General features: G+C 43.0%; 1 protein-coding gene across 1 annotated transcript in view; it reads left to right on the top strand.

The window, feature by feature from the left end:
• Positions 1-15,485, top strand: part of Lrp4 (LDL receptor related protein 4) — a 339,698-nt gene that overhangs the window by 262,602 nt on the left and 61,611 nt on the right. Inside the window, exons 21-22 of the mRNA XM_068388178.1 lie at positions 13,320-13,417; positions 13,606-13,849. Coding sequence (XP_068244279.1) covers positions 13,320-13,417; positions 13,606-13,849 — 342 coding nt within the window. The remainder of the gene's footprint in view (positions 1-13,319; positions 13,418-13,605; positions 13,850-15,485) is intronic.

The following is a 15,485-nucleotide window of genomic DNA, read 5'->3' as shown; positions in this document are numbered from 1 at the left end:
GTTGAGTCACCCTTCTTCGAAGGGTGTTAAAGTGTTATCATCCCAAAATCTAAAATTGACTCTAGTAACTCCAAAATTTCTTCAATTAGAATGGTACCAGGACTTTCTGCTTATACTAGTAGAGACTCTGAGAGAGCTACTAACTTGGCGCAACCTGCGGAGGTTTCATGACTCAGTGAAGTCTCTTTATCATTTCATGGATGGAGAATACCAGCACCTCTTCAGAGAGAGTGAGGCTTTTCACATGAGACATGTCCCGATACCTCAGGAAGTCCTTATCTGAGGTGTACCTTGCAAAGTGGGCCATTTTTTGTGGTTGGTGCCGTGAAAGGAATACTTCTCCTTTTGAGAGCCTCTATTCCACTTGTAAGGGATTTTCTTATGTTCAGTTGGACAAAGGAATTCCTGGTACACCTCACTGAAGTAGTACACTCAGCCACACCCTTAGTGCATGGCATGTTCCTATGTTTAGCCCCTCACCATCTCTGCCATATCTCCCCACAATGGTTACTCGCCACAAAGTAAGGGGTGACATGGTGCACTACTACTAAGTAAGGTGTACCAAGGACTCCTTTGTCCAACTATACCTATGAAAGGAAAAACACCTCTCAGTCTGAGCAGTAAAAGAGTATCATTCGGCCTTGAACCAGGGTACCGAGACTGAGAGAAGTGGATACTGTATTTCCTCTTTTAGTGAGAATTAGCCATGCTTATTAAAAGTATGGAACAGACCTGTCCTCCTCGTGAGATTCGACCTCCAGCATGGGATGTGACTAAGGTGTTGCGATCCTTAAAGGAAGCTCTGTATGAACTGTTGAGACTAGCCTGAGATAGGCACAATATGCTAAAAACAGTTTTTCTCCTTGCTTTGGCTTTGACTTAGTGCATAGGTGAATTAAAGGCTCTCATATTTGTTCTCTCACTCTGAGGACTGGAAACAGGTCATTTTATCTTTTCTTTCCGGGTTTGTAGCAAAAACTCGGTATCTGTCAATCATTGATTCCAGATTTTCATCATTTACAGTTTCTTCTCATATGAAAGTAACCGATGATCAAGATGAGTTACATTTGTGTCCTGTATGGGCACTAAGGTGCTTTCTTAAGAAAACTAATACTGCTAGACCTAGGTTACATAACTTATTCATAAGCACTGGTAGAGCAAAAAAAAAGTCACCGATACCACAATCTCCTTTTGGTTGTTGGAGACTGTCAATAGAGCATTACACCCTAAAAGCGCCAGCTCATCAGAACAAGTTACGGTGCGCACCCACGAGATCAGAGAAATTGGTGCAATGCTACTCTAGCCTCTTAAGAAAAATCTCTCAGTGGCTAAAGTTTTAGACTGCAGTATGGAAGCATCAGACCACCTTCACTGTGCGTTATATGTTGGAATGCACTCACATGTCTAAATACATATTTACCTGGACCTATGATTGCTGCTCAGCAAGTCGTTTAGTAACCCTAGCTCCTTGAAATGACCAAAAGTGTCATGTGATAATGTTTCCAATGTTAAGTCTAGGATGAGAGCGATTGTCTGGCCCTTATTACCCTCTTCTTACCCTCCCTAGAGACATAGTTGTTGGGATCCCATGGAGCTGGACGAACGTTGATAAGATACACCTTCTATAGCTAGCAGCTTTATAATAGATAAAATAGAAGTGTTCCTTCCACCATCCTGCTTACGAGAGGGAGGATAGATGTGTGAATATGTGCGGGCAAACTCATAGATTTGTATATGTCTTATTATCAAACTCGCCAGTATAAGAGAGAGATTTTTTATTGAACAGCCTTGGTTGCCTGGGCCATAAACTTGACAGTACTTTCGATTCTTGTTCGCAAGGTGTCTAGGATGCTATCCTCTGCACCTTATCAGGTCCTAGCTTAGCTATATTGGGATTTTAGCCAGCCGGTTTGGTAATAGGGACTTCCATCTGCATAAGAATGAGCCCTATGAAAGGATGAAGGTTTATGTTTGTGTAGAAACAAATCACAAATTTAATAAAGTAATTGTTATTTTTCTTAATTATACAAACCTGAGATTTTTAATTTCCCAAGTCCTGTAACTCTCCGAGTTCCAGCTGCGCTAAATCAATCTCCTATTAAAGGACTAAGGATTATATAGTTAGGAAAAATGAAAATTACTTTACTTTTATAATTTGTGATTTCTATTAACTTTGTGTGATAGATGGACTTTACATAAAAGTCAGTTGTTTTCTCATGATCTTGTGAATAATTAAAGGATGTACCTGACCCGTATAAAGCTGAAGCTTCTCCTATTCAGCTTTATTTTCATTATCTCATTGAATAGGACTTGTTGTTGCATGACCTATCATGGTTATTAAAATAGGGAAATGATCACTTCTATAAAAGTCATCTAGGATATTTCACTCAAATGTATCAACAATATTGGTAAAACAAAAGAGTTGAATCTATTGATGAATGTTCCACGAGTTTTTTAATAGTAAGTGCTATTATCATCATTACTCAAAATGCAGAGGTTATAATCATTTACTATTTATGTAACCTTGGAACCATTTGTATCAAAATTATTGTAATTAATGTAGTTTCCTAGATGGGAACTTCTTGGGTAAGTTTTGCAAATTAGAGTTGCTAGAAGGTTGATTTCACAAATAAATATTAAGGGTTTTGTTATTAATCAGATGTATTATAAATCAGCTCCTCATGATTGAAAATCTGAAGTGTTGAATAATGGATTTTGAGCGAAGCAAAAAATCTATTTTTGGGTGAGGTAGCCATGTCGTCCTGACGGAAATTCCTTCTTAGTAGCTTCCTAGGTTATATTTAACTACAGTGATATATCCCAGAGAATTTTACTAAAGGTATCCAGAATTCTAACTCCTGGCGCGAGTATCCCTTGTATTATCTTATAGGGATATCGCATAAGATCAGAGGACGTATTCTTGACACGTCACATAGCTATCTGCACCCCTAATAGCGTTTACGCTTCAAGAGGGGAAAGGGGCAAGAATTGTAGGAGAGCCGTTATTAAGGCAACACTCCTACTCGTACTGTGATTTAGCGCCAGCACGACACCGTGCGGCGCCATCTAGTCATTCTTTGTAGCATTAATGAGGTGCTACAGATACAGTACATTAGGGAGGGATTCATTTATCCTTTGTCAAAGGAGGGTGGGTCCATCAGGACGACATGGCTACCTCACCCAAAAATAGATTTTTCGCTTGGCTCAAAATCCGATTTTTGGGCTCAGGCCATGTCGTCCTGATGGAAGTTTACCAGAGCATAAATGTATCTGTGGATTTTCAGTAGTGCCAATCACCTCGAGATAAATTTTCCTTGGTCATCTAGACCTAGAGACACCTGGTGTTACCGTCATACACCTTTCAACTGATCATGGACTATGTCAGCGCTTCCTGCCCCCTACAGGGATGAGTCATGGAAGACTCTAGGAAAAAAACCCGAGGATTGTGAATTCAAGGAACAATCTAGCAAACAAGTTGTATATTAGTGTCTCATATACGTAAAAACATAGTTTGTATTCTGAAAGGAACAAATATGTATAGGTTACTGACACCTCCCTCAGTCTGCTTGTTCGTTGTAGACAAGTTAGACAGGTTAACATTCATGTAGGAAAATGTAAAGTCAGTAAGGTAAACAGGTTGGTAAAGTCAGTCATTACCAGGGACTGAACTTAATAGCATAACATATAAATTTGATGATTGTTTGCTTAGAACAGAAATAGAATTTATTCTGAATATTTTCCAAAAATTAGAGGATAAAAAGTAGCTCTGACACCCTTTATTTGTATTTTAGAATTTTTAGGTTGAAATGAGACGCAAAAATTCCTAACTGTGATTATTAACAGACAGTATATAGAAATCATGGGTTGTAACATATACAATCAAATAAAAAATTTCTTTGAAAATATTGTGTGAAAGCATAATAATTAGTAATAACAGAATAAATTTTAAAGTTTCATCTGAAAAGGAAACACAAGCCACTCTATGGGAAATATAGTAATATTTCACTATTGTCTCTGTTGTTACAAAAGGAACACTTGCATATGAATATGCATGGCACATGTGTCAGTCTTTTATGCTTTAGTCACTTGTGTATTTAGAACAGTCTATAGTGTCATGTACTAGACACATCACTAAACATGATACACCGCAGGAGTTCATCATGCACACCCTTCACTAAAAGTCCCAATTAGTGCACTGTTCTTTGCAGAAATCAAGCAGCAGGTTTTAGTACACTACCTGCTGTCACCACATAGTGCTTTATCTCTTGTACTTGTTTCGCGTAATGTTTAAAGAAGACCCTGGATGATTTCCATCCAGTGTAGGCACGAAGACTCTCAAAATACATGTTTTGGAAGAAGTTCAGAGACGAAGCAACCTTTCTCGGATCATGACCTGCGGGTGTACTGTATGGATCCGCTCTGCGAATAAAATGGGTGATCTACACCCTTAGTTGTTTCAAGGTCAATGTTGAACCTGATGTTTCTCCCCTGAAAAGCTGACCTCCCTTAAAGTCTGAAGTTCTACGAAGATAGACCTTTAGGCATTCTACTGGACATAGAGATGCTTCTTCCTTCAGAGGGCAGATTCTCCAGGGACCCCACCTCTTAGTGGGCAGCTCGTTCTTGGCGAGAAACGCTGGGTCCAGAAAAAGGTTCAGTTCTCTGCAGTCTGTGAACTGAATGTGGCCATCATCCCTCAAAAGGGTCACTATTTTGCTAACTCTGGCTCCTGAGGCTAGTGCAAATAAGAATATCACCTTTTGAGTCAAGTGTTTCAGAAAGCAATCTTCGTTCTTCAAGGTTGATGCTAAGTGAAGAACCTTATCCAAGGACCATGAAATGAGCCTCGGAGGAGCTGCGGGCCGAAGTCTAGCGCATGCTTTTGGAATCTTGTTGAAGATCTCATTGGAGAAGTCCACCTGGAAGGCGTACAGCAAAGGTCTGGTCAGGGCAAATTTACACGTAGCAATTGTGTTGGCTGCTAAACCTTGTTCATGGAGATGGATGAAGAAGGACAAACAGAATTCCATTGAAATCTCCTTTGGTTTCTTTGCCTTGACAAAAGCAACCCATTTCTTCCAGGAAGACTCGTATTGTCTTGTTGATTTCGACTTTTATTCTTCTAAAAAGTTAATACTGTCCCTTGAAATCCCGAACCTTTTCTTGACTGCTAAGGTGAGAAAATCATGAGATGAAGTTTCCGGGTTTTCTGTGATGAAGCTGAGACAGTCGACTTGTACACTTGCTGAGTCAGAACTGGATCCGGCAACGGAATCAGTTTCAGTCGTAGTTCCATTATCAGGGGGAACCAGATGCTGTTGGGCCACTTGTGAGCCACTATTGCTGCCGTTCCTTGGTAGGATCTCAGTTTGTTGAGGACTTTCAGCAGAAGGTTGGTTGGAGGGAACAGGTAGATCTTGGACCATTTGTTCCAGTCTAGGGACATCGCGTCCGTTGCTTCCGTTAGAGGATCCTCGTACTGGGCTACATACCGGGGTAGCTTCTTGTTGTCGCTCATTGCGAAGAGGTCTATCTGAAGTCGTGGGACTTTGCGTAAGATGAAGGAGAATGATCTTGAGTCTAGGGACCATTCTGACTCTATCGGGTTGAGCCTGGATAGAGCGTCCGCCGTCACATTGCGGAACCCTTGAAGGTGGACTGCTGATAAGTGCTATCTCTTCTTCTCCGCCAGGCGGAAGATGGCCAATATCACTTGGTTGATTTGAGGCGATCTCGAGCCCTGTCGATTCAGGCATCTCATTACAACCTCGCTGTCTAGTACCAGTCGGCTGTGGATTGAGCAGCGAAGTTTCAGTTTTTTCAGTGTGAGAAAAACTGCCATGGCTTCCAGAATGTTGATGTGGAAGGTCTTGAAGAGGGAGGACCAGGTTCCTTGGACTTTACGATGGTGAGAGTAGCCTCCCCATCCTTCCTTTGAGGCATCCGTGTGAACGGTGACCGAAGGTGGAGGCAGTTGTAAGGGTACCTCCTTCTTTAGGTATTTGGCCTCCGACCATGGCTTGAGGAGTGATTGCAGACGAGTTGGTATCGGTCTTTTCAGATCTCTTCCAGCGTTTGATGCATATTTTCTCCAAAGTCCTGATGCATCTTTTAATTGAGCTTTCAATACTGGGTCTGTCACTGAGGCGAACTGGAGGGCCCCCAACACTCTCTCCTGTTGCCTTCTTGATATCCTGTCGGATTGAAGGAGTCTCCTGACAGATTCCGCTATCTCTCTCCTCTTCTTTGATGGAATGGAGAGGCAGTGTGACTGTAAGTTCCAGTGGACACCCAGCCATTGGAACTTCTGAGCTGGAGATAGTCAAGACTTTTCCAAGTTGATCTTGAATCCTAGATGTTCCAGGAGCTGGATCACTTCCTTGGAGGCTTGCGTGCATTCTTCTTCGGATGCTGCCCATACCAGCCAGTCGTCCAGGTAGGCAATCACCTGAACTCCCTTTTAGGCGTAGTTGACGAAAGACTGCGTACACAAGCTTTGTGAATACCCTTGGGGCTATGTTAAGTCCGAACGGCATGGCTCTGAAGACATACTGTCTTTTTTGCAGTTTGAATCCTAGGTCGGGGAAACTTGGCGGTTGATCGGAACATGCCAGTATATGCGTCCGCCATGTCTATGGAGACTGTGTATGCCTGTTTGGGCAGTAGGGTCCTTATGTGTTGAAGAGTCAGCATTCTGAACTTGTTGTTCATTATGAACTTGTTGAGTGGTGATAAGTCCAGAATGACTCTGAGCTTTTCTGAGTCTTTTTTCGGAACACAGAACAGCCTTCCTTTGAATTTGATGGACTTTGCCCTCCTTACAACTCTCTTGTCTAGGAGTTCCTGAACGTATTCTTCCAATATGGGGGTTGAGTATTGGAAGAACTGAGGGAAATTTGGTGGAGCTGCATTCCAACTCCACCCCAGTCCGTTCTTGATTAGGCTGTGAGCCCAGGGATTGAAGGTCCAGCGATCCCGGAAGAGGAGAAGTCTCCCTCCTACCGGTAGCATCTCACTTGGAGTGCTGGTTGGAGGACTTGCCTCCTTGGCCATGTCCACCTTTGTTGCCCCTGCCTCTGGAGGGGCGTCTAGAGAAACCTCGAAAGGTTGTCAATTGCCTTTCAAAGGCTGGGGTGAAGACAGGCAATTGAGTCGCCACCTGTTGGGGCACCAGCTGGAATGTAGTAGGTGGTTGTGCCACCGTCTGGGGCACCGTGGACACGGGAAGCTGTTGTTGTCGTGGAGGGCGAGAGGGCACTCTGGGTCATTGGGTCTTCCGTTTTCATTGTGGACCCTCTTCAGCGGAAGACTTCCTCTTAGAGGACAAGCCTCATTTGTGGAGGAGATTCCTGTTCTCGGTTGCGGCTCCATCAACAACCTCTTTGACCACTTCACTCGGGAAGAGGTCTTTTCCCCAGATGTCGGAGGCTATCAGCTTCATTAGTTCGTGCCTCACCGCAGCCGAGGCGAACACTAACTCCCTGCAAGCCCGTCTGGCTTTGATGAAGTTATATAGGTCTTTGGTGACCGTTGCCAAATGCACTTTGGCAAAGACCATATACATATCTGGGGTGTTGGGGACGCTTGCCATCGTCTCTAATCCGGTTTGCAAGGACATAAAGGCGGCAAGTCTCTCCTTTGTTTCCTGCTCCCTGCGCAGGTGGAAGTCTGACAACTTTGGGAGGTCTTCTCCGAACTGACGTCCGGCAATGTCGGCCTCCAGCTTCCAGACTGAGAAGGTGTTATAAACGTCCTTCCAGTCCACATCAGATGGTAGGGCGAGGGAAAAGGGTCTACACTCTTCAAGTGTAGGGCAAGGTTTTCCTGTCTCGACTGCCTTTAAGGCTGCCTTAAACCCTTTCTCCATAAAGGGGAAGGCACGGGAAGAAACAGCAATGAAAGATGGGTGCTTCTTACTGAGAGCCAGCACCTTGGAACTAGTGAAGGACCTCTCCTTCAAGGTTTTTGTGAACAAGGCCTGGGCCTTGGGGAGGTCTACTATGATGACCTCTTTCGGCTCTGTTTCCTCTTTGGAGGGAGGTTCCATCCTCAGGCGGACGTAACAATCCGGATAGGCCCCCTTGCTGGGCCTAAACTCAACATCGTCAACTGGGGCAGTGCCCAGGTTGTCGGAGAGGAAGATCTTCCCCCCTGTCATGGGCATGTGCTCAGCATACCTCCAAGGATTATTGTCAGAAAAGGCGGGAAGATCCTTGACATTTAGCTTCTTGGGGGCTAAATGTGTAGACACGAGTTGGTGCATCTCCGTCCGCAGCGAAGCTTCCTTCTCGGACGATTGCTTCTTCATGTCCTGGAACATGGACAGAAGAGAATGAAGCGTATGAATAATCGTGTCTTGTTGGGAGCCAGAAGAAGTCGACGGGACAGGCTCAGCCACCGTAACCGATGAAACCGAAATAATTTCAGCTTTCACTTCGTCGCCTTCAGGAGGTAAAACAGTCTCCTAATCCTGCTCTTCAACTAGAAGACTCCGTTCCGTCTCCTCGGAAACTACCGACATGTCGTCCTCCAGTTGGATGGCCTTCAAGGCATCAGAAACATCAGATTCTACCGGAATCTGTACCAGGGGGATCTCCGGCTGAGCTTGAGGGATAACTGCATCCGAAGATGCCCTAGGGAACAAACAAGCCCTCGTCCTTTCATTAGGAAGGTATGGGGCAGTGGTGTTCTTCTGGAAGCCCCTGACCCATTTTCGCAGCGTCTCTCTTGCTGCATCCCTTGACTCAGTAGACTTTTGATCATCAAAAGCCTCAGTAACCAGTTTTGAACAAACGTCACATACCTGGGGGTCCCAATACTTCAGAGATCCCTTCGTAGTTGCGCAGCGCGCGTGGGTCCTGCACATATCATAGCCGCAGAAGCTCTTACTGCGGACCTTGTAGAAGTGAGTCCCGCACTCGGGATGCTCCTCCTGTAAAGAAAGAAAAGCAGATGAGTATTCGGTGAAATATCTCCGAATTTCATCATACAATTATATATATTGTTTAGCTTAGGATAGGTAAGCTAGGAGGGAAAGAGGAAAGTCACCCACATGTGTTTCCTGTCCAGCCCATTGCTATGACCTCCTTCAATATTGAACACTAAATTCTAGTCGAATTAAAAGGAGAAGATAATATCCTTTGGATATAAAGTGTAATTTTAACACCGTCTTCTAAGGTTCAATATTGGGGATTGAATAAAATGATCATTGGTCATAATCTAAGCCAGAGAGAATCGCTCTCTTGGTGTAGTGGTCTCACAATAGGCTGCCCATGAAGCACCTTGTAGGTTGGAAAAAATGTATGGGCTACAGCACGGACCGCACAGCGGTATGTGTCGTGCGGAATAATCAATATCGCAGTGACTATGACCACTCCGCAGCCAATACAGCAGTGCCTGCCGGCATACGCCAGCATTAGCCTGGGCTATTGAAGGTATACTGCCTTCTTAGGTAAAGGGCAGCGGGCCATCAGCAGCCGCTCCGCTGCCGGCCGCCAGGGGTCCCTCTATAAAGGCGGACCCGCCGGCGGCCGGCGAAAGGATATGTCTTCAGACAGTTAGTCGACCGGCTGTCGGCAGTCAGCATAGTTGCTGGCAGCCGGTCGGTATGTGCCGGCTGCCGTTGGGTCACCGATCAACGGTAATCCATGGCAAGCGTCGGCAGGGCAACCTGACGGCAGACCGTGGTCCGAGTTGGCTGCCGGCAGCTCTAAGGTGCCGGCAGCTCTAAGGTGCCGGCAGCTGGCCCAGGGTAGATGGTAAGACAGAGAGAAAGCATGGATGGGAGGGGAAGCAAAGGCTCAGCCTTGCAGACCTCCATCCAGAATGAGGGTTCATATGGAAGGGGGAATTATATTCGGGCTTCCATCCAACCATAGCCCCTCAAAATCAGTAGTGGGGCCATGGAAGGCAGTCCAAGGGAGGACTGAAGAACAATCTAAAGGAAATAGGGATCCCTGCTGGCACCCGACTCAGTCGACGGCCGACAGAGAACAAGAGCCAATCCCGCAATCTACCCTTAGGGTCGATTGTAGAATGATGGCCAGGATGTGTGAAGGCTACGCCAACACTAAAGGACAGCAGGGGAGGGGCAAGGGTCCTGCAAGTGAGGTAGTACCTGGTAGGTCCTATCTAACCTAAAAGATTCTGATCCAGAGCAAAGACAACCTTAGGGGCCAGGGAATTCATTCCCTAGATTGGGTTAGTCTGATTGAGCGAGAAGGCGGCACCCAGGCCGCTTGTCTCAATGGAGGCTCAGAATCTAGTGTTGGAGACCCTAAGCAAATTCTTCAGATTAGGATCTGTCGGCACAGGACTGTCTGCTAGGCCATGGGGAGAAGGCATTATCATATAACACCTCCATGAGATGGCCTAGGGAGGTCTAGCCTCCTGCATTGGTAGCCTAACCTGACTTAGGAAGTCAGTTCGCCAAGCCAGGCGGCTACCGATCACAGACAATTACTCTGATGTCCCGTCCTAAACTCAAAACTGACTCAGTGGTTGAGAGAAGGGAACGGAAACAGCCCAGTCTAGATTTGCCTGAATACAATTCACAGCAAAGCTGACTAGGGTTAGCCTAGGCCAGTCAGAGGGAAAAGGAATTGCTCTTAAATCTCCCAAGGAGATTGGTATCGACTTAAAAGGCATAGGAGGTGTCAGTCTCCACTTGAAAGATGATACAAGGGCAATTGGGGACATGTATGAAAGTATACTAAAGCCCCTAGGCTAGTAGCCTAGGCGCAGTGAGAATCGGTCACCGAAACACTCTTGTATACTATCTTGGAAGGGGAAAATTTATACAGTAATATCTTAATTGTATAAAATATTGCCTGAGCTTCAATAAAACTTTACCAGGAAGGTTATATCATGCATGAAGTGTGTGGGTGCCTAAGCTAGGAAGCCTAGCACTCGTGGGGCTCGGTATTAAAATTGCCAAATCCACAAAAACAAGGGCATAATAAGAATTCCTAGCTAAAATGCTAAATAGCTAAAAGTTATTAAAGCGAAATATGCCGGGAAAGTCGTTCTGGCTAACTAGATGTACATGCAAAGAACGACCGCATCCAAGAAACCATCCGGCTGGGCAACAGCTCTTGTTACGTTAATTACGAACCTATTTTGAGGAAAAAACTGGCAAGAGCTTACATTTATACAAATTAAAGATAGTACTCAACTTTCCAGAGGCAGATGAGGCTGGTGAAGACATCATTGTGAAATAACAATCCAAAACAGCGAGAGGTACACGGGATAAACACCAAGTAGGAACGCTACACAAGAAAGAATGACTAGATGGCGCCACACGGCGTCGTGCTGTTGCCTTAATAACGGCTCTCCTACAATTCTTGCCACTTTCCCCTCTCGAAGTAAATGCAATTAGGGGTGCAGATAGCTATGTGGCGTGTCAAGAATACGTCCTCTGATCTTATGCGATATCCTTATAAGATAATACAAGGGATACTCGTGCTAGGAGTTAGAATTCTGGATACCTTTAGTAAAATTCTCTGGGATATATCACTGTAGTTAAATATAACCTAGGAAGCTACTAAGAAGGAACTTCCATCAGGACGACATGGCCTGAGCCCAAAAATTATAGTATTGTAAGTTACTTTATTATGAACATAGATCACAGTTCCTGTTGTATCAACAGAAGGAACCACACAAGATGATAAAGTGTAATTTCCTATTAAAAGGAAAGTACTGTATCAGTTGTTTGCTGTAAGCATATTGCAAGAGGGTTGAGTTTTTAATAGGCTATAAAATTTTGTTTATTTAAAATTTGAAATTTCACCCTTCAAATCTTCGTCAACAGAATTTTCCATAATTGAATTGGCTGCGTACGTCAAATGGCAGGGGCTCATCAGACGTTCTAGGGTTAGGGAAAACTGTATTAATGTTATTGATATTGTTTGAGGAGCAAGTTGGTAATCAAAATGAACAAAATAAGTGGAAAAAATAAGTTTAAGGGAAAGAAAATATTTACTGTTTGACAACCTAAAGGAGACACCATTAGCTGTTAATGGAATTAGTTCCTCTACCAATGACACCCGTCAGAGTTGATTCCCAAATTCCCACTCCCTACCCGACTTGAGAAGGATAATACCACTGTGATTGGAGCATTGGAAGGATACAATCATCCCCACTCTAATCATAGTGGCAGGCAAATTGGACAGAATGCTAAGAGTTCTACCCCTATTACTAGTCCACCACTGGAATCCATGGGCCAGTTGCTTGAAGAGATATTCCCACATATCAATATGGGTATATTGATATTTCAGAGATCCTAACATTAACCAGTAGTTGGCAAAACCACCACAGCTCCCACAGTTGGTTTAAAAAATAAGTACAATCCCAACAATGGTATACTGTACCTTCCAATTATTTAGACATTGTAAAGAGGAAGAGATTGGACAGAAAGGTGGGAGACCATTGATATAATATAAAGTTGGTTGAAGTAGCGATTAGAAATAGGAAAAGTACTTGAGCGATATTTTGAGTCAAAATGAAGTAAAAAGTAGCCTATTCATAAGTTTGAAAACCCTCTTTGCCTGTTGTAAGGCTTCTCTATGGAAAATAACGTCCTGTGCTGAAGCCAAGCAACCTTGTCAGTGCAATCTATAATTAAATTCAGACCTTGGATGCTTTTATAAATCCTCTAAATGAAACACTTTATTTTGAATGCCAAAATCACTAACCTGGCCTACATTAACAAACGTAGCCGGAAGGGCATGGGGGAGCAGCAAGGGAAGGGAAAGCCCATGAGTCTGACCTAATACTGACCTATTCTTACATTTGGCTAGTGTATTATTTTGTACTAGATTCAACCAACTTTAGATAAGAAACTTGAATCTTCTGAAAAGGCACTACTCTCTGTACACTGAATGAGTAAAGACCATGTAAAGCCTTGGTAAAGATCATACATCTATTGAGGATCCAATCACCAATATAAGCCTATTCACTTTACAACCTGCATAAAATCTTGTATGTTGACATAGGCACAACCAACAGAAGCTGAGCAGTGGTAAAGAATGAGAAATGAGGATGGTAGTAACTGGAAAGGCTATTGTTTATGCATGTGTTATATATACCACAGCTTCTTTCCAGTGGGAAGTAAGGGTTTTACATATGTCATTGTAAGGATTTTTTTTATTTCACTTTTTACTTTGCCAAGCTTTTCATTTGGAGAACGAATAGCACATGAATTTCAGAGTTTCATTGAAATATGGTTTTTTGGTTGAAATATGTTATCTTTGTGATGAAATATGATATTCATTATTTATTATTGAGAAATCATAATAAATTACAGTTGAATGTTTTTGTAGGTAGTAGAGGTTTCAAGACTCGATGGTACCAGCAGAAAAGTTATTGTGAAAACCGAACTCCTGGAACCACGTGCTATTGCAGTTTTTCCAAAGAGAGGGTAAGGAAAACAAATGACCTGCAAATATGCTTTGAATTGTATAAATATTTGAATATTATATTTTGTTTGCTATGTTGCTCAGCTTTTCATGTGCTTGTAAGTGACCTTACAAAATAAATAACTTAAATACCCGTAGATATTTCAATGTTGGTTTTGTATAGTATTTGTAAACTTATGTCTGCTTTTAGGTATCTGTTTTGGTCTGACTGGGGCAACAAATCTAAGATCGAGCGTGCTTTCTTAGATGGCTCTAACAGAACTGTTCTTTTGGAAAATGATATTGGATGGCCAAATGGACTTGCTATCGACTACAAGATGGGCCGCATATTCTGGAACGATGCACTAACAGATATCATTGGTTCATCAGACCTAGATGGCAAAAATCGAGTGACATTAGTTAGCCAAGTTCCCCACGCCTTTGGACTAACTTTAGTAAGACCATCCAAGTCATGATTTGAAATTTTTCTGATGTTGAAATTGTGTACCTTACTGTATTTGCATCCCATTTTTAATATCATAACTTGTATGATATAATGTAGTCTACTAATTTTTAAATTTTTCTGACAAGTTTAAAATTCAGACTGCTGTACAGTAAGGAAAGCTATCAATGTTAGAATTTTTACTATTGATTTGATATGTTAATGATTTTTAATGAGAACAAAGATGAACACTTTGAGAGTACTGTAAATATGAATCACTTTTTTCATGAGAAAACCATAAATACATTAGGCATTATAGTAAAAAATTCAGTGCAAATATACTAATAACCCATATATTCTCCTATGTTTTTTTTTTTTTTTGTAAGTTGTGTTTCATAAAAAACAATTTTTTTCCCATTAGTCAATTATATCATGCAGATACATGGAACACTACAAAATATACAACCACTGTAGAATCAGGAAAATTAACATTGTGAGTTGAGTCTTTCGTCATAGAACATGATGGGTAGACCCTGAACTGGAGCTTTAAATATTTTACTGGAATTAGTCACTAACAGAAGGACTTCTAGCTCTCCTTCCTGAAAAGTTGAGTGGTCCATCCTATTTTAAATTGGTTAGCATAACTTGGAATCATTTTCCCTTGTTACTGTACCAAAATGAGGATGATTCCATGAACCAGCAGCTCGTAATTGATCCTACATAACATACAAACCTTCATCCTTAAATTAGGGAGATTGTTTTAGTGCTGGAATCAGTTGTTTAGTTTATGTTGAATAATGCAGGGTGCAAGGCAAGGAACCCCAGCCCCTTCTCTAGTTGGAGAAGATAAATTTTTATTTCACGTGCTGTTGAGTACAGACATACAAAACAGCTTTTGTCAAATTAGATATTTTTTAATCTTTCCAGGAGATGGTAGTTTAAGATTAAATTTAAGCAAGAACTTTGTGTTTGGTGGGGAAGGGGGGAGGTTGCAAGCAGTTTGGCTAAATTGGCTGTGGATTCATACTCCCTCTGTGGCTCTTGTAGGGCCCTGTCTGTTCACAAACATCAATGTGTTCTGTGTCAAAAAGGGAAAAAGCCATCAAGGTGTTTCTCGGAGTGGGACTGGGCAATGCCCAAGAAGACATCAGCAAAGTCTGTCGCCACTGCTGTCTTCTCGGGTTGTGACCGTCGTCGTCATGCATGACCTTAAGCCCCTGGATCAGACCCCTATGCTGCAGGGATAAGGAGATCACTGATCGATATCTGGTGGTTTTTCAGGCATTGTTGGTGTGATGGTAACCCTTAATGTTCCCTGCTCCCCTCCAGAGGCTGAAGGCCCTTCACCCTTGACCATACAGACTGCTGCTGATGATTTTGACCCGAGAAAGAATTGTGCTTCCTTAGGTCTCTAAGGTATACCCTCCATGACATTGTTGAGGGAGTTGGTAGCTAAGGCTAACACTCTCCCCCAGTACTCCCTGTTTATTTATCTGTATCCCCGGCAATGCCAGTGGTGAAGGGTGTGGTGGTTCCCCCCTAAAAATTAAAAAGTATTATAAGTCTGGTATGGTAGCCCTGGCCTGGCAGGTAAGGTGCTGGAGTCGGAAAACCTTGGTCCCAAGGGCCAGAAATCTTGAAGTTAAAGG

The sequence above is a fragment of the Palaemon carinicauda genome, chromosome 1 (assembly GCF_036898095.1).
Source record: "Palaemon carinicauda isolate YSFRI2023 chromosome 1, ASM3689809v2, whole genome shotgun sequence".
NCBI classification, from domain to species: domain Eukaryota; kingdom Metazoa; phylum Arthropoda; class Malacostraca; order Decapoda; family Palaemonidae; genus Palaemon; species Palaemon carinicauda.
The sequence above is the reverse complement of the archived record's forward strand: the minus strand, read 5'-3'. Positions and strand labels throughout refer to the sequence as shown.